Genomic DNA, 19,922 nt, shown 5'->3' on the forward strand with positions numbered 1-19,922 from the left:
AAGCTCGGGAATGCCAAATAAAAAGCTGAACGGCATGCCAGGGCTCCACTCGCTCCATCCGGCCTTACCTCAGCAAGGGGGACAGATGGTGCCAGTGACTCAGAAGAACGTCCAAAGGCTCCCATCTCACAGCAATAACCCGTGTCCCAGCCCTGTGACAGGCTGTCAGCCTTGCGAACAGGAGTTTTCAAGGACACAAGTGTGAACTTGGTGCTGGTAGGAAAACATGACAAATTGCTCTCAGGCTTCTCTTTTGGCAACCTGGGCAAAGATGCTTCTCTTTTGGAGTCTCACCAGTGTGCTCCTACATGTGAGAAGGCAGGGCCTTAGGAAATAATGCTCGGCAACACAAATTACAGCATAGTGTACTACTGTTCACTAAGTTAAAATTGTCAAAAACCTTTCCAGGAAGGAAACGCCTCAGGAAAACCGTAACAGCTTTGCAAGCAAGATTTCATGACTCTAAAGGAACTCAATCCCAACTTTAAAATCTGTAAAAAAACCCCACCAAACGCTCTGGATTCTGCTTTTCTATTTCCTGAGGTTTTTCTAATTAATGCATTTCCAAAATAAAACAAAGCAATTGCAACTCTGTTCTCTACTGACTCTTTAAAATCTTTTCCATTTCCAGAGTGTAAAATTATGGCTTTCACATTTTTAGTGTAGGAAAACAAATACGAAATTGCAATTGAACTTCTTTTCCCAGGAAGTAGCCACACCACAGGGTGAACAAACACAGGGAAACACTGCCTCAACTGTCTGGAGCCAGTCAGTGGCCAGGACTGATTAGGGCAAGGAAACTGGGCACAGCACTTTGCATTGGTAGACCAAGACCTGAGCAGAAATGGACCGCTGGAAAGACCTGTGGCAGTAACAGCCACAGTGATGGTATTCTTCGAGCCACAACCCGGTAATGACATAAGCACATTGAGGTTCATGGGGAAGAAGAATTTTCTCTTATTAGACAAATTAGCACAGAATGAGACAGTTACATATTGACCCAAACTGGTCTTCTGGGAGGTTGCTACACACCAAAAGCTTTAGATGGCACTTTTATGTCCCTTAATAGTGACACAGATACTTCTACTCATCCCATCTCAGCATAGTGCACTACATGCTCAGGGGATGTCAGTCACAATGCAGTTGCCATTTGCTCTCCCAGCTTGGGCTGGTCCTCAAAAGACCCTCCTAATCCACCCTGCTTCATACGGGCCCCCAAGTACTCTGCCCTCAGTCCATTTCTCTTCTTCCCATGTGTCAGACTGAACGGGAGTTCAAACATCCCCTCTGTGCTGGTAGCTCACACAGAGACTTCTCTTCTCCAGCCCTCTCTTGTACAGTAACTTAAAATCACTGCCTGTTGCTTCGATAATGCCCAGCTAAAGACCAATGCAGCTAGAGTAAGAGCTGCTAAACTTGCCACCCTTACCTCCACTCTCGAACACTGTCGTAACAGAGCCAAGCCATTCACCATATGCAGGCCCTAGTGTCAGACTTCATTTTGACCCATCTCAAGCTTCACACATCTCATCTGTGCTTACATCTGGCAAATACTTCTTTTTATTGTGTTGCTTAGATGATATACTCGGCTGAAAGAGTGCACTCATCAGTGCAGCAAATTATCTTTTTTTCCAAAAACACAGAGGCATGCCTTTTTTTCTTTTTCAAAGACATCAGGGCTGCAAATACATGGATTTTTCATCTCAGTCCTCATGTCTGCTTTCCTAGCCTGTGATTTAAAGGAAGATTAAAGACTAGCTTATGAAAGTTCACCACAGCAACTGCTGATGTCATTGGGAACTGGATTCCCAGATGGGGCTTAAAGAAAGATGAAGACCCTATTGACAATTGACAATATTGCTGACATTATTCAAGCAGCTAATTAAGCCACAACGCCATGCCACTCTATATGCTCAAAAACTAAACAAACAGAAAATGCAGCACCATTAATATGCTTAGTTATTGGTGTTACATAAATTTAGCCCACAGAAATTAACTGTTCATGGAAAGCACAGATTATTCACTCCTTTCCCATCCAGTAGTAGAAAACCAGAATTATTCATGCAGCTACTCCATGATGCCTTTGATTATTCTACTGGAAAAAAAAAATGTATGTTATTCCTCAGAAAATTAACCTAAGCACTGTATCCCACATGCTGTAAAATGTAGCACAATTTTTACCCATTTAATTACAAGCACATTTAAGATTGAAGGAGAGGGGACACATGTTACTATTAGTTTGGACAGCTCAGACAAGTGCAAGTAGTGATTCTCCCCCTTGCTGTGTTTGCCATCTTTTTAGACAAGGTAAAACTTTTGTGTATGTACAAGCCCAAGAACAAAAAGCACATTTAAAATCACCAAAGTGTACATGTGTGCCCCTTTTGTCCATTTCAGAGGCAAGTTACTGCTAACATGCCTTTATGGCAGTTTGCTGCTTGCTCCATCCTCCCAAAGGTTGTGTACTGGAAGTCAATCAGCCCCATGGCATGGAGATACACCCATAAAAGGAGAATACCTGCTACAATACCAAAAATTCCCAGGGATGGAGCATGGGGGGGTTGTTCAGGACTTTAGCAGTTATCATGAGGAAAAAATGCAATTAGAGGAGAAAGCAAAGATCGGTTGCACAGCTTTAAGAGACACTAGCAATGAGTACAAATAGTTATGTTTTGTGTATCTGCTATGATTACAAGAACTTGGACGACAGGAATGAGAATGAGGTAGACAGATCATCTCCTCCCTACATTTAAGTGAAAGCCTTGAGACCTGGGACAGTGCCTGAGTGCTGGACACAGCCAAAAAGTTGAGCAATTCCGTTACGCAGTGTGGCTGCCATCCTCAGGGAGGGACATCAGAGCTCATTACAGAAAAACATAAGGTTGTCAAAGAGGAGCTCTTAAAAGAAGATGTTTACAGTTGCCATATGAAAGCAAAACAATTCATAAAGCAGATTTAAAGAGACAGAATTTCAACAGGATGAAAAGAAAACATATAGTAAGGCTCACCTTGCAAGTAAGATGCTGCTCAGTTTGATTTTATTCCTACAACTTAAAGCTAGAACACATAGTCCAAGCTGTTCCCATGGATCATCAAAAGGATGAATTCTTAACTGGCTTTCCATGCAGTTTTTCTCTTTAAAGGCTCAAGTGCTACTTTCATTTGATAATGCACTGATTTTCTCTGAAATCCCCTCCTGTCATGGCTACCCTGATCAATTAATGTGCTATAAATAGAGCTGCCAGATTCGTTTCACTGGTCTCGTTAAACTGCACCCCCCGCTGAATTTCTGTGGAGAGCAGAACTGGATCATACTGATAGCAATAGTATGAAGATGCTATCTACAGAAATGCTATCAGGTTTTCCAGAGAAAATCAATCGCTCAATATTCCTAACAACAAGCTTTGAAAAGCATGACCCAGTGGCGCTCAGCTGACACCCAAAGCATACAGCAAACCTTGCTTGCAAAGCTGCAGCTCTAAAACCCTGAAAGATAAAGGATGGCAAAATAAGTGAAGAAGGGGCTCATAATCCCTCATCGTTCATAACTATTTAACTGCATTCCTTCATAATGGATGCTGGAGCTATGCAGCTAACCTATATAATTCTTCTGGAAAGCGGAGTAAGGATTCAAGGAGGAACACAGTCCCAAGGCGTGTTTGGTGCCTGTCAAAGGTGATGTGCTTACTGACTAAAACTAGGAGGGACTGACAATATCTGGTGGTACGATATAGGCTAATTATTGCAGATGTATGTCAGTTATGGTGTCAGAAATTTTAATCTTTATTTTGTAATGGTATGGCAGTAGAGCTTTTAGAAATTTGTTCCAGAGATGACATTTTACTCAATGAGGTTGGAAACAGCCATAAGATATGAAATGGAGTAGTCTCCTTGGAAACATTTCAAAATCTCATCTGGAGGGCAGCTTTTGGCTCCCCACTCTGCCCTACACACTGCCCTATCCTTACATAATGATCCTGTCTTCTCCTAACATCCTTTCTGTCCTCTTTTTATCACTGCTAAGCACTATCCTTCAAAATCTTTTCCATCTCCCCCCCCAAATGAAACTCTATTTTCACCACAGACTTTCCTGCAGGGTGAAAATCCCGACTGCACAGGCTGAGTTTTTAACTACTGCACTTGAATTCCTGAACGTGTGCACTGTGCCTGTGTGTACTCACTGGTGTCTGAGTGTTCTCTAGGAGGGGGTTTTGTATGAAAGTCTGAAGCATCGACTGCAGACCTCAGAGAACTGGCTGTACCTTGCAAAGGTTTGTGAGATGAACACTGGAGGACTACCAGTACTTGATGTTTTATCCTGGATCCTTCATAATCAGCATGGTGGCTTTCAGCCAGAAGATGCAGTGCTCTAAATGATACTTTCACTCAAAGAGCTTAGCAGAGGATGAAGTCACCTCCCAACAAACTAAGAATAGTTTGTGTGTAATGAGGCACATTCGGTGCAGTATCAGGTAAGAACCAATGACAACCGCAGATTAAACATCCATTTAAGGAGGCCCTCTCCTGAACCACAGCAGAACCACTTTCTCCTTCCAGAAAATGTTTTCAGTAAGGGAAGTGCAAAGGGTTGAAATCCAATTCTCCTCAGAGATAAAGCCCTCCCCAATGTGCTTCCAACAAATACAACAGATTCTTAAGAACCAACTTAAAAGAGCAAGAAATTAACAAATACATTTGAAAATACGGTCCTTCATCACTGATTAAAGCTTGCATTTTCCAATGCCACTGTGTGGTATTGGAGACAGTCCCATAAAATAAGTGGCCTGAATACACATTTTATAGTCAGAACTCAAGCCTATACTGCGAGCATAGACGCATAAAACTGCAAGAACCAGCAGGCACCCTGACGTAAACAGAACTGATCTGGAGAAATGCTGACATGAGACTCTCAGAGTCAGATGCTGGAGTTACACTCAGTTTTCTGGATTGAACGTACAGCCAAATTTCCCCCAACAGGTTGATATGTGCCACACCTAAGATTTCAGCCCATATCCACTTTTGGACATTCAGGATGTATAGAAGAAATGTTAGTACTCGATCCTTTTTATTACAGAAGACACTGGAAAAGATTACAAGCACTATTTTCCTATTCCACACAACAAGTTAGAAATGTTTTTTTTAAGAACTTATTCTGTTCTTTGCAAAATATGCAGGAAATGACTGGTGAAAAACATTTTGCCTGGGGTTTTGAGGTGGGTTTTTTGGAAAAAAACTCTATTATCCAAGTTGATGGAGTATGATGCTTTAGAAAGAGTTCACAATTTTTTCTTAAGAAATATAATTTTCTTTATGTGTTATAAATCTAAGCTTTCAGTTCCTGAACTACTTTAAATCACCAGAGTAGCACTTACTTAAACACAGTTATGCTTTTTAAAACACAAGAATTGAATTGTCTTCATTTTTTTATGACTACGAAACATGAGATGAGAGAAACCATCACCAGCCTTATCATTTCACATTTTTAGGGCACTTCCCCTGAGAGAAGCTTCCCATGTTTGTTTTTCAATGCTACTGAAATATCACAGCAGTGTTCTTCCTGCTTATAACCACAGCAATCGCTTATAACCAAAGTCAAAATTTTGCTTATAACCAAAGTCAGGTTGTAAAAATAATTGTCATAGGAGCTGAATACTTGCTGAGGAATAGAAACAAAACTCACAAAAAATTAATAGGGTATTGTTTTGGGGAATGAGCTTAGCTGATATTACAGGCACTATGTGCAAAGGCAGTATGTACTGAAGAAAACAACATACCGTGCACAGCCCAGAGATCACAGAGGATTTTATGAGCATCACAGAAATCAAAGATTAAACTGATTTCAGAAAATAATTCCAAAAATGATCCAGTATACGCTTACGAGGTAAACCTGAAAGATCTGAATAGAAAATGGATTTATAACACTATCAAAAAAAGTTAATTTCAGCTCCCCAAATAAAGAGGAGCCCAACAATTTTCACGTCTCACCATCGCCAGTGGCAAACAAGACAAGAAGAACGTCTTCAGGTCCTGATTCCAGACCATTTCTGTTGCAGACAGATATTCCGTTGAACAATTCCTTTCTTTCTTTCAGTTACCGAGAGTCACACACCAATTCCTGCTTTGGACCCAACAGCACATGGTGAAATAGCAAAGGGTTTTATAGGAGATGACATTTTGAAATAGAAAAATCAGAATTAATGCCGAGAGAAAATCTGAAGAGCAAGAAGTCATAGAAAGGTTTCCAAAGAATGTACCAGACCTGCCTTTGAGACTTTAAATTAAACTGTGTGAAGTACTAGAAAATATAACGCATGAGATAAACTTGCCTTAGCAGGAGGTGAACTATGATCTTAAAACATGTCTTCTGTTTCTGACATTCTGACATTACGATATAGAACAAATTAGTTTTATTTCTCAGTGACCTTATAAGGAATAATACTATTTATTCTCTTCATGGCCTTAAGATATTGAAGCAAAGAGAAATACTTAGACCCTGACTGAGAAAAAAATCACTTTTAAAAATAGTATTTTTAAAAGCAGAGGAATGGTCATTGCCATACAGCTGTTGAACTGTGGCCTACCAGAGACAACAGGAAGTCAATCACAGTGCCGAGAGTTAATTCCCTACAACAAGTTCATGCTACAAGCCCTTCTTTTCTCATGCTGGTGCCACTCACATTAGCATAATCGAAGTTTTTCAGATAAATCAGGGCAATTTAGTGATGATCTTTATTTAGTACAGATAGATCAGTTTCCCAATAAAAAGAAATTTAAAAGCGCTTATCATTTAGCAAAATCTCATGAAAAAAGCATGTACAAGAAGAATCTCTTCTATTTTCTTTCTCTTAAGAATTTTAATTGGATGTTTTTCTCTATTGACAGAACTGATGGAAAAATGTCAACTAGGAGCATTTTCATTGGCTTCTACATAAACCATGGCTACTTGTTGAATAAAACTTCCAATACAAAAAATCTTCTCCCAGATCATGCCATGTCATTCCACCTCATCCCCAGAAGCACCATTTCCTGCCTGGCCCCACAAGTAGCTGAGTCATACATACCAAGCAGACTAGTTACAGTCTGAGGAACTACAAGGACTGTTTCCTTAACAGCCTGGTGGCTGGAGGACTTGCCTGATATGTCATCAGGACTCACTCTCTAATGCTGCTTTCCAGAGTGGTACAAAGAGCAGTGGGAACTCTGGTTAAGAGGCGATTTGAAGCTGGGAGATTCGAAGCTGATTTGATGCCAGATGTGGAGAGCATCTGGGCAGTGAAACCACAAAAGGCTGAGATTTCCTAAGAAGTTTAAGATGAACTTAACATCCCACAGTGGCTGAGGTGTTGGAGCATGACATCAGGACTCTGAGACAAAAAACACATCGGTGAAGCCTAGTCCAAAGCAAGGCAATGTCAACACGAGTGGGATGAGGAACTGGGGAGCGGTACAACTGGGGCAAAGGCTGCTCAGAGGAAAAAGGGCAGGAGGAATGGGTAGAAGAGTCTGTGCCAGTTAGATCAAAGCAGCTGAACAAAAGCCAAGATCCCCACAACTAATCATGCCTTGCCTACAGCAAATATCTGCAAAACGCTGGCAAAGTTCCCACTCTCTTTCTCGTGCGCCTTCACATGGAGAATGACAACCTACTGCAGGCAGTTCCTCCACTAGCTCCAGTGGCAGCATCTGCTTGTTGGGTATTTAACTCCGTTAAGTGTCCCTGCAGTTTCCAGTAAGCTGCCACACAGCAGAGTCTCTGGGGGTGAAAGGGGAGTTCAGTTTACTGCTTCTCACCCATTTCAAAGAGGCAGCAGTCCATGAGGCATTACGTGCATTCAAAGCGCATCTAACGAGCAGCTCTAAATTTAGGCCATGTTAGACTTCAGGCTCCTGGCTTGGGGGTCCAGGATCGAGACTTTAGAAGTCTTGAATCATCCTGATCGAACATAAATGGCAGCTGGACTCTGAACATATAAAAGGTGACTGAAAATCAGACCACAGCGTGTCATAGCGGGCATCCAAATTAGCAGACAGTTTTACGAGAATTTTTTTCAGAGGAACAGCTTTCAGCTGGGGGGGGAAAAAAAGAGAGAGAATATCTCCGTTTAATCCTCTCATTTTAAAAGTGTGTTTGTAAGAATAAATAAATTACCATTTGAAAGGTATTCAATGATTTTTTTTATTGATGAGCATTATAAAAGAATCTGGAAATTAAATTAATTATTCTGTCTTCAGATAACAGGTTAACAGCTGGGACCATACTGAATAATGGCTATGTCTATACAGACATGTCTGTAAGCAACTGAACTCAAGCTCCAGCCATCAGGTCCTTTCTCACCTGGCAGGTTAAGCACATCCAGGCAGCAGATGAGTAGTTAGAACTAACAATCACTTCCAGTCCACCCTGTTTCCACAGTAAACTGCTGGCAAGCCTTTTTAATAGCATTTTTACAAGTAGGGAATCACAGAATCACAGAATGGTAGGGGTTGGAAGGGACCTCTGAAGATCATCTAGTCTAACCCCCTGCTAGAGCAGGTTGCACAGGATCGCATCCAGGCAGGGTTTAAATATCTCCAGACAAGGAGACACCTCTACCTCTCTGGGCACCCTGTACCAGTGTTCTGTCACCCTCAGAGCGGTTTCTCTTCATGTTTAGATGCAACTTCCTGTGTTCCAGTTTGTTGCTGTTGCCCCTTGTCCTGTTGCTGGGCACCACTGAGAAGAGTCTGGCCCCATCCTCTTGACACCCACCCAATCAAATATCAGCAAACTCTCATAAAATAACAAGCTCCAACAATGGAAAACATCCCATTCTGCTGTGGCTACAGAATGTGATTTGAACTGGTATGAAATTTTGCTGTTTACAAGTACTTTCCTTCACTCACGGGGCTGTTCCTGGGCTCAAGGGACTCAAAACACTGAATGAAAGCAGGTACACGACTTACTAGCCCTCCTGAAAGCAGAAGATACTCGCATTAAAAGCCTTCTACTTTTTAATATCCTCCCAAGCACCATGTGAAGTGTCAGGACCCTATTCTCAAAAACCGGTGGGAAACTCAAGCACTCAATGATTGTTTTTTATGGTTTTCAGTGTGGATACAAAGGCATTTAAAGCTCTCTCTTTGAGGTTTGCTGCTCTCTGATACTCAGTGCTAGTACTGAGTAACTGTTCCTTAAGCTCATCATTAACAATATCTTATGCACTGCACAGAGCATGCAACCATGTAGTTTCAGGAAGTCCAAATACTGTTTTCAGAGGCATCTTTATTTCTGCAAGTTTCTGACATATGAATTCTTGACACTGCAACCTTCTGGTTGCATAGATACAGTCCAGAACTAGGTGGCAGAATTTAAGCCTTGTCTGTTGATACTAAATAGAAGGGTGAACCAACCACAATGTTTACATAAGATTCCCTGTAAGGTACTGATTAAATCCATGCTTAAAGGAAATGGGGCTAGTAAGTCCTATCCCTTTCATGACCAGACTGTCCATGCTCTGCTCTACACTACTGCAGCTCATCTGATTGGGTATATTGTCCTTACAGCTCACAAGAACAGCTGCCTGAAAGATGTTTTGGATAGCAATAGTAGCTGCAAGCATGCTGGTGTCATGTACTTTCTGGTTTGCTTTCATGTTCACAGTAAGAAGTTTGTTTTAGCTTGTGAAAGCCTTCCTTTGTTACCAAAATAAAAAAAAAAGTCACAATCAGTTGAAAGACCTGCCTTGTCCTCCACAACACTATCACTCTCTCTTCCTGTAAACATCCTCAACCAAAAGCAAAACTCTTCTGCCTTCTGCAATAATGCTGACTGTTCACAGATGTTCAGCTCCCAGTTTAAATGTGTATCTTCTTTTTTTCCCCAGCTTTTTACTTAGAGGAAAAGCGTTAATATTTAGCCACCAAGAAATAACTACCCAGTTTTACTAAGCATTTGAAGGTACAGCCTGCCTGAGTGACAACGTGCACAACAAATCTGTCATGTATGCAACTACTATTATGAGATAAACAGAAATCAAGTATTTAAGAAGGATTTAGTGTTCTAGGTTTTAGAATCCCAAATATTAATTAATCAGTTAAAGTGTCTTATGCACAGCCACAACTTTCCAGTTTGCAAAGCTCACTTATAATTAGTCCCAAGCTATCTGTTGAAGTTAATAATAAACCCCACCTTTCAATATAATTTTCAAATTAAGTTTGCAGTCTATGACACTGTTTTTACCTGTTTTGTGACAACAATGCTCTCTCAACATTTAATAAAAAGTCCATAAAAGTCTATAAAAGGACTAGCACAAAGAAAAGAATCATACCCATACCCAGTGTATGACTGGTCTTGTGCTTTTGGAAAAATGGAGCAATACTCTTCCCTGCGGATGCTGGTGGCTACAGCATTTCTGTTGTCAGTGAGAAGGAGGACTTGCACTTAGAGCCCTTACACCCTCTGTAGTGAGTAAGAACTTCACCAAATGCAACATGTAATACTCTTTATTTTCTGAGAAGGGTCTCTCTGGATTAGGTGCCTAGAAGTACCTAAGAGCTCAGAGCTGTGAAACCTTATCAGAAGAAACATTTTTTGAGAGGTGACACTGAATCCCATGCCTTGACTTTAAGATCTTGTGTTGGCTCTCCCCAGCTGGAACTGGAGCATCAAGAGTCCCAGCCAAGTTCCCCAACCTCCACAGGAGTTTTTTGCTTCTTGGCTAGCAAAACTATTTGATCTAAAAATCAGCACTGCATCAGTTGGTTGGTCCAGTGTTGTTGGGATGGATATGCTGGAAATTCACATTAGTTTACAAATAATCACCGTACTTCAACATCAAAAATGCCAAGGCCAAAAGGCTCTTTTCCTGTAAACAGCTACCCAGTCATACTACCATTTCAGATATATATACAGACAAAGGGTATAGGAGAACTTGTCTTCAGTACAAAACCATATATATTTACTTATCTTACTTGCAAAAGCAATTTCTAAAACACAAGCGGTTGTGAAAAGCCTAGCTTGTAATCAGCTCTCTTTGGTACATACCATATCGAATATTCTGTTCACTACGAAGCTAAGCAAATGTAATGCAAATTTAGTAGACTTCATTCAGGAGGCATGGGGATTTGGTTAACATCAAATTCAGTGGTCACTAATCCTGCTTTCTCTGTCCCTTTCCACTCAAGTAACACAAATATTTAAATTCCCCAAACTGTAAAGTTCAGCATCTTGAGCCCTATTAAATCTCATAAGCCAAAGTAAATTCCATTTCTCTGATTAAACAGAGAGTATTTAGAAAAACCATAAATAAACAGTGTGCACGAGTTGTTCTAGTTCTTTTTCACACTACCTGACGAAGCACTTTTTACTTCCACATCATTCAAACATCACGTTTCCACTACGCAATTTTTCCAAAATACAAGCAAAGGCAGTTCCTGTTGAGGGGAAGGGAATGCAGCATTTCAGGCATGAAATCTTGTAAGAAGGTGCAATTAAACCTGTGCCTTCCTCAGAGTCTCTCTATGTCACCTTTCCACCATGCTTTCCTCATATTTCCTTCCTGATCGCAATTGGTTTTGAAGTGACGTTCTCCCTCTGAGATGCTCAGTAGTCTTTAGTCCTTTCCATTGACTCCAATATACCTTTACTGAGACAAATGTCTAAGAAAAAAAAAAAAGCAAGCCCCCAAGCAGTGTAACTACTGGGAAAATATCACTAGAAAGTCAGTCAATTTTGCTAGTATAAGAACTTTAGCCCTCATTGCCTCAGTGGTGCACCACAGAAAATTTAAACACTGTATTATGAGAGCCCAACTAATTGATTTCTTCAAAAGACTTATGGTAAAAGGCCTTGTAAAAGTTGCCGTGTACAGTATCTGTCACAGATTAGGGCGGAGTCCTCAAGTGTTGGAAGAGTTTTATCTCACGTTTGCCATTTCAGGGCCTTCTCCTTCCCTTTTCTGGAGCATTTCATGCCCAGTTTTACATCTCTGGAGTCAACTGGTCTGAAGACAGTGCACACAAGGTGATGCCCTGGGTGCTGGCCACCATCAGACTTGGGATATTCAAAGCTGGGTGCATGGGTAAATTAAGCCAATGTACTTCACCTCAACTCAGTAATGAACCAGCCAATGGCAGGAGAACAGCCTCAGAGACCACCAGAGTTTGGTAGGTCATCCATCATATTTTCAGATGCATTAATCCACTGCAGCTCTCCTCAAACTAACCATATCTGACTAATATCCAAGAAGAAACACCACCATCTAAAAACAAAGACCACTGAAGCATTTATTCATTTTCTAAATGAGAAAACAATGGTTAACTTTGAAAAACAGCACAAACCAGAAAACAACTTTGAAAGCAATAAAAAGAATTGCAGCACTATTAGAGTACAGATCTCACTGTTGCCTTCTGAAATAGTCCTCAAGACCATGGAATCACACTGTTACATAAGGGAACAGAACAAAATGAAAATTGAGATCTTTGTCTCATGACTCTCACTACCCTTCTGCGTGCAACAGCAAGCTGAACAAGCCATTTCAAGATTAAATCAAAACTCCATACTACTGCTATACAAATCTCTTCCAAAATAGCCATATCAAAGTGAAGAAAGTTCAAAGATAAGGCTATTGTTTTGTTTTATGAGTAATAAAAATGTATAAATTATAAAAACATCACAGAAAAGGAATATATGTCCTTGCAAAACCAGGGCACACTGCCACAAGAGTGAATTACTGGTATTTTTAACATAACAATTCAAGCTTGCACAGCAAACAACTACTTCACAGATTCTAGTTTTTCATTTTAATAAGCACTAAAGATCATAGGAGACAGCCAAGAGTTATGTAGCATCCTTTCCACCAACGTGCCTGTACCATGTAAAGTGCATTTACAATGAGCAGAAAGAAACTTAAATCACTGTATACTCAGTCCCAGAAGCTGCTGCTCAAATTAATCCTGACGCAGCAAAAGAACCAAGCACATGCTGAACCAAGTAAATAGTCTCATCTAACTGTCTAGTCACAGTGCCTCACACTTTCCAGAACAAATCATGTGGATCCTGTCTTCAATAGAATCAACCAAAAAACAAAACAAAACAAAGCAAAACAAAACAAAACAAAACAAAACATAAAAAAACAAACAAACCCCTGGAGTGGCAGGAGCAAACCATATTTCATTAGCCCCGTGCAAAATGGCAAGATAAACTGATTACTTCTAACTTGCCACTGCAGAAACTCCAGACTGAATTTACAGGGAGCCAGTCACTTCAGAATACAGGCTGAAAAGTTACCTCTTATTTCTGACAAAGGAGGAGCCTACACACCCAGAGTTACTGCAGTTAACTGACCGAGTTCACTCATTAGCCTGTGCTGCTGTAGCTTGCCTGGTCATCCATACCTTATGGTGTTAATAGCCTTGCTATTCAGAAGTCCTTGGATTTTTGTTTTGTTTGGGGTTTTTTTAGCCACCTAGATGTGTAATGAACTGAAAAACGAAGGAGCATTAGGAAAAGAGCGAGCAGAACCATGTTACCTGAAGGCCCTCTATGGCTAGCCGAAGCATGCTTGGCGTGAGCTTGGAGGCCTGCTTGAAGGTGAAGTTGCTCCAGTCTATAATCAAAACAAATCCATTCACTTGAAGCTCAGGGTCTTCTATCATGGCTTCTAAAGAAAGAAGTATGGCGCGCAAAATATCCACCAGTGTGTACCTGTGAACGGTAAGGGGAGATTTGGTTAGAAAGGAGCAACAACCACAGACATGGAGAAGTTCTGAGTACGTTCCCTTTGCACAACTTTTCAAAAGTTTAAATCAAAGGAGTGCAAACGTATCCTCAGAAGTCATGGGTATGGAAAGCTGGGAAAGCCTCAAAAGCTCGGTTAGGTAAACCCATCCTCTGGAGCAGAATTACGTACATCTAGACCATCAGCCAGCCAAAGCAAACTATAACATGCCTAAAGCAAATTCGAACTTAGCTCTAGTCTTCTAATCTGCTTTAACACCAATGCATTTTATTAAATGTCTGTACAAATGCAGCTCTGCAAACTGTATTTTTCTAAAATCATAATGATAACAAAACCTCAGGCTAACACTGGAAGCCTAGACCCAAAGCTTCCTCCTATGTTTTTTCAAGGGAATAAAATAACAGCTTCTACAAAATTACCAGCTAAAAAAGGGATTTCCACATGCTCCCCTTTGTCCCTCTCTCTGGGTGATGTTTTCTTTTAAATCTGCTGAAATATATACAGCAAGGTCATCTTTAGACTGCCATATAATAGAGTTGTTAATCAAATAGAAGTTGAGCTTATTATTTTTTTTTAAAAAAAAGGCAAACCATCTGAATTCTCTGGGGTTTTTTAAGAGACATGAAAGTAGTTTGAGTTTCAATTTTTTTCCAGGCTAACTATGTTTTCTATTTAAAAAGTCTTTTTTAAAGTTAAGACAAATAGTTCCTGAAGCAGATGTAAATTTGCCAGTCTGCACCACAGTATCAGATGTGACACTAGAAAGCTAAACCAGAAAAAATCAGAAATTCAATTATCAAATATTCCAGAAACAAAAGAAAGAGTTAAATCTTCAGTATTTGTGCAGATATTTTTAAATAAGGCCCTTTAGAAGTCTCTCATGATGGCACCAAACACAGAAGTTCTCAAAATCATTAGTGCCCAGATAAATCTTCACCATGCTGCCTATGTAGCAAAGAGCGTGTGTGCCTCCTTAGCCATTACATGGAATTATACTGAATTCTGATTGCTTTGACACAATGAGGACTGTTAGTACTGTTCCTTTGTGTACATATCTTGAAAGTAACTGCAAAAGGAAATAACACAAATGAAATTCATCTGCTCTGGCTGACTTCTCACATCTTTCCATTGTTTTTTTTTTTTAGCCAACTGAAACTCAATGAACTTCCCAACTACACATTCCTAGGAAAGGGACTAGAAAAGGTGTCTCTTACTGTCAGCCTAACACAAGTGAACAAGATAAAGCGTGTTTTCCCCGGAAAACATTAGGAGAAGCATTGTTTTACAAGATTCTTCTTAAAATTGTTATTAGAGTGATTTGATCATCAAAGAACTGTCATGACAGGACCCCACTTTTGCAGCTGGCACAGCGAAGCAAACCTGGAGCTCCCTGCTTGCCCTGAGCAAACCTGCTCGGGGGCACAGGGGTTGGCATCACCAAGCCAACGCTTCAGGGACGGCACAGCTGGTGCTCCCCCTCTCCCCAGGCAGAGCAGGCCCCCCAAGTCAGATGGCTAGACCTGGGGGAAAATGCCCCCATCGCTGCTGAGGCCTCTGAATAAGCAAACACCACCAGCACCACAGTGCAAAGAGCGACCTGAGAAAAACGGAATCATTCGTCAGCTCTTTCCCAAAGGAGTTTGCTCACGTATAACGGGATGCGTAGGGAGCGTTTGGCAGCGTGAGAGTTTAGTGCCACTAAAACTGTCTGTAAAAGGTCTTGGTTTGCCAAGCACATCTGCATATCAGTCTACCTATCCACCATAACGCTGGTGCATGGACAGTGGATGTCACCTAAAACACGTGGGAACCAAAAACCCCCCTGTAGGACACGTGTTTTGTACGACTGCCAGCATCGGGATTAAAATGCATGCTTAGCCTGAGGGAAGGCGGCTTGCGTCCAGGGCTGGGGCTGGGCTCAGAGCATGGCCATCTGCCTTCGATGCCCTAGTTTACCTCCACAAGGTGGTGGAGGTCTCAGAAATACTGCTTCACTATGTTAGATGGAGATACACCCTGTCCTCCCCAGAAGAAACATTGCACTGGGAAGGAAATTACGTCAGGTGAGAGACTCTGGGAGACCAGCTAATGTCTCAGTCTGAGGAATATCATCTCTCAGAGCTCATGTAAGAAACAAACATCAGAAATACTCAAATCCTAAAATTAGCCTCAACCCCACTTGACATTTATGCTGCCCCATTCAGAGGATCTCATTTCCCAGGAGAAGAGCTCCATGAAACAGAAAGCTCCTGAAGCACCCTACATCCAGTCCAAGGAGACAGGTCCCAAGTTCCTGATGTAGATCTCTAACGACCTCCCTAGGGAGTTCAAGAAGATATCATATGCCTTGGATTAACAGCTCCCTAGTGGCACAAGGCTGCTAGAAATCTGGTGCATTAAAGATTCTTTGTTTATAAGGCCAACCAGATCTCTACATCGGCTGTAAAACACTTTTATATACACCTTAGTGATAAACATATAGATGTAGACATGTAAACACAAATAGAGCTAATTACGGCCTGAATCCATTCAAGTCAACAGGAAAACTGTCAGGCATCAATAAGACCAGTATGAGACCATCAATGATACCATGGAAAACAGCCAATGGCCACAGGGGCTGGACGTCCGCAAATCAATTGTGTATTCACCATCACTGTAACTCCTGGTGAGGTTTGCTTAATGTAGGCAATATAGTTCACAACAACAAAGATGATATTGTATGCTTACTCACTAAAAAAGGCAAAAGGTCACCCTCTCAGTGAAAACAAGTCCTGAAGAACAGAGGCCCAGCTAAAAGCAAGCAAGAACACTTTCTGTCAGAGGACATCTAAAGTGCTCTTGTAGTCTAAAAAGCCACATAAGGACTATACAGGCACTTGTCACTAAGGACCAAGCTTTCCACCTCAAATACCCTTCAGGGCAATTAGTTGAAGACAGGAGCTGGCCTTTATTCTGTAATGCACCTCTCGGTTTTGAAACCTTACTTAAGCACCATACAGAAAACCAGACAAGAAAGACAAATCCATTAGTGGATATTTAAAGCAGTTTTTACTCTAGATGCATGCTGAGGCAAGCCAGAAATGTAAACCTGGTGTGATTGATGAAATCTTCGGTGGTTGCAATGACAAGCTGAGTATTCAAAGTATCAGCTGAACAGCCCGAGCAAACAAACCACAATTAAAAAAAACACACTGAAGCTTTCACACGGTACAGTTACTTGCATGAAGATTCATCATGAATCCACTCCAGCCCCATACTCTCCAACACTTCACCTCACAGCTGCTGCTGTTCACATCAGCACCAGGATGCACAGGCTCTGCCATAATATACACTCCATCCTTGGCTGGACTTTAGGGAAGTTAAAATCCTGTGTAAAAAGCGGTTGTGAAAAATAACTCTGGATTGTGTTGGTGAAACTTTTATTCCATGCTGAAATTACTTTCCATATAGATACAGAAATATGACCAATCAAAATTGAGAAAAATGGTACAAGCTAGTGTGTGTGAAATAAATTTGGTCCAAGATGGCTTTGACTGCCTTTCTACTTTAAAGGAGGGGAAAAAAAAAGGAGAGAGAAAAAAATTAACATATTGGCCTTTATTTGAAGAGACTATGGTGTTCAGCCTGAGGGGAAGATGATATTGTTTTATTCTCACCAATTTGTGTTAAGTAACAGCATGTATTTAGGGGACAGCATGCAGCTGATTTTGTCCCGGCCCCAGTTTTACAATGACTGCTCCAGCACTGTCAGGGACATAGGGTGTGCTCGGTCTGATTTGCTGCAGTGTATGTTCTGTCACAGCGTGTAGTTAGGCTGTGCAGAAATAAATAATTTATTTACGGCAAAATTCAGTTGTATTCACTTGTTTAAATGGACTCTTATGGGACACACTGTAGCTATTATTAGTAAGGTATTACTAATTGCTAGGATAATCAAGGACTCACGTTTAATTTAAATGTATTTAATGCCCTCTATTTATAGAACCATGCTTAATTCAATGGAGAGCATAGGCAACTTTTTTAGCCCAGCTGTTAATAACAAATGCTGGAAATGTTACCACATATATGACACACGTGAGTCCCATATAGCCCACATATATTTCCTATGATGTGAGTGACAGCTTGAGTTCATAAGAGGTGGGGACTGGTGTGCAGACTACCTCTTGAAATTTTTCATTCAGGTTGACTTTAAAGCAATGAGCCTGGAAAGGCTTGACAAGTTGATAACCACACTGACAGCAACTCTTTTGAGTGCTTCGGGATGGCTACCATTTCCACCATGGCAGCAACGGAGCTTTCTAGGGTAATGCCTCACTGAGGTCTCGATTTGTCAAGAACAGAACAGCTTAAACAATTAACTGAGCATCTCACTCTCTTTTTAACAGTGGCAGCTATTTTCCCTTTACAGAAAAGTTCTTTGAGAATTTTTTAAGGGACATGAACAGATTCAAAGTATTTCCAAGGATTACTGGGAAAAAAACAGTCTGGAAGACACTGCTATCAACTTTTGGTAGCAGTTCACTGTGATCTTTCACCTTTACCTCTTGGTTAGGTGGCCTATGCATCCTCTTAACTCCAGCAGGACAACAGAAAGAGAAGAGACAGGGGTAATACAGGGCACAGATGCGTCATGTCAAATCACAGAACTGTTTTGGTTGGAAAAGACCTTTGAGATCATCACGTCCAACCATTCACCCCGCACTGCCAGGTCACTACTAAACCATGTCACTAAGCAACACATCTACATAACTTTTGAATACTTCCAGGGATGGGGACTCCACCACTTCGCTGGGCAACCTGTTCCAGGACTGCTTGACAACCCTCGCTGTAAAGAAATCTTTCCTTATATCCAGCCTACATTTCCCCTGATGCAACTTGAGGCCACTGCCTCTCATCCTGTCACCTGGGAGAAGAAAATGCAGCTGTGTCAGCTGTTTTCAATATTTTACGTTCTTGATGATAGGTAACATCCACCATATTGTCTGTTTAAACAGATTCTGGTTCCAGTTGATTCACTCTTGCACTGAATAATAGATAAACTGACTTGACAGAATTGCCCTACTATCTCTTTGCTACTTGTCATCTTCCCCGCAATATCAAGAAATTTCTCACCCTAATAGGAAGCGAGTTAAAACTGAGCAGCATGAGTCTGCCTCTCAGGATGCAAACTGTTGACTTGAAGAGATGAATGGTAAGTCTTCTTTGCTTGAATTTGAGCCACATGTCTCAAATCCAAGGGACCTGGGAGGTTCCAGAAGGTCCTTCCTGAAGGTCCCAGACATACAAGGAATGCACAGCCTGTATTTTAAGCCCATCTGTAAAGGTTTCTGTCTCTAGTGCCACTGTGGTTTAAAAGAGAAAGCTGGTCAAGTCTCTGAGCCATCGTCCCACTTCTAACCTACTGTCTGGCTTAATATTTTTAGACTACAGATAGCTGGGGGGGGAATGGAAACAGTAAGACAGCATCAGGCAGCAGAAGAAACTGTAGGGGGAAAAAATGACAGTGTTTGCACTAGGAAATAATTATGATTTGAAAGATTTGTTATGCTGCCTCCATCAGAGCTTGAAAATTACCCTGCCAACTCGCCTGTGGTTAATAGTGAGCTGAGGAGCAGACCAGCCTCCTAATAGCTACAGAATTTAAATTTTCATTTAATGGGAGGAAAATAAAAACTTTCTAGCACTTCTGCACATGAAAGCATAGTTTTGAAAGCAAACCAGTGGACTTCATCTTTGCCCTGTTGCAAATCATCTGATGCCACAACTAAGCTAATGGTAATGAGTACAGTGGCTTTCCACATTCACTGAAGACGGTGTGAGCTGACTGGGTCACTGTGACACAGACAGGAACTAGGTATCACTGTACTCATTTACTGCACTCTTCTGTTGCACTTTCTAGGAAAAATTCTGAGATAATTAAAACCAGGGAAGATTTCAAATAAACAGCATAAAAATGGAATGAGTTTCCTAAGGAATTTGTGTAGAGGTGCCATGAAGCATATAGAACACGCGTGACAACAGAACCCTTGCTGCTGAGCATTGAAGTTAATTGTACCATTAATGGAAAAGAAACTTCACCAGCTGGACACATTAAGAAAAAGGAAGTCTTCAAATCCACATACACACCTAAACGCCAAACGCAGTTATGAATCAACAATCTAGAAGCTAATAGAGATCCCTCCCCAAGTGCAGTCTCCTGGCAGA

At 41.1% G+C, this 19,922-nt stretch overlaps 1 protein-coding gene across 1 annotated transcript in view; it reads right to left on the reverse strand.

The window, feature by feature from the left end:
• The window catches only part of CLVS2 (clavesin 2), a gene marked incomplete at its 5' end in the record, with an annotated part of 48,835 nt that overhangs the window by 25,790 nt on the left and 3,123 nt on the right, over positions 1–19,922 (reverse strand). The window contains one exon of the mRNA XM_010140845.1: positions 13,510–13,684. Coding sequence (XP_010139147.1) covers positions 13,510–13,684 — 175 coding nt within the window. The remainder of the gene's footprint in view (positions 1–13,509; positions 13,685–19,922) is intronic.

The sequence above is a fragment of the Buceros rhinoceros genome, unplaced genomic scaffold (assembly GCF_000710305.1).
Source record: "Buceros rhinoceros silvestris isolate BGI_N320 unplaced genomic scaffold, ASM71030v1 scaffold28467, whole genome shotgun sequence".
NCBI lineage: Eukaryota > Metazoa > Chordata > Aves > Bucerotiformes > Bucerotidae > Buceros > Buceros rhinoceros.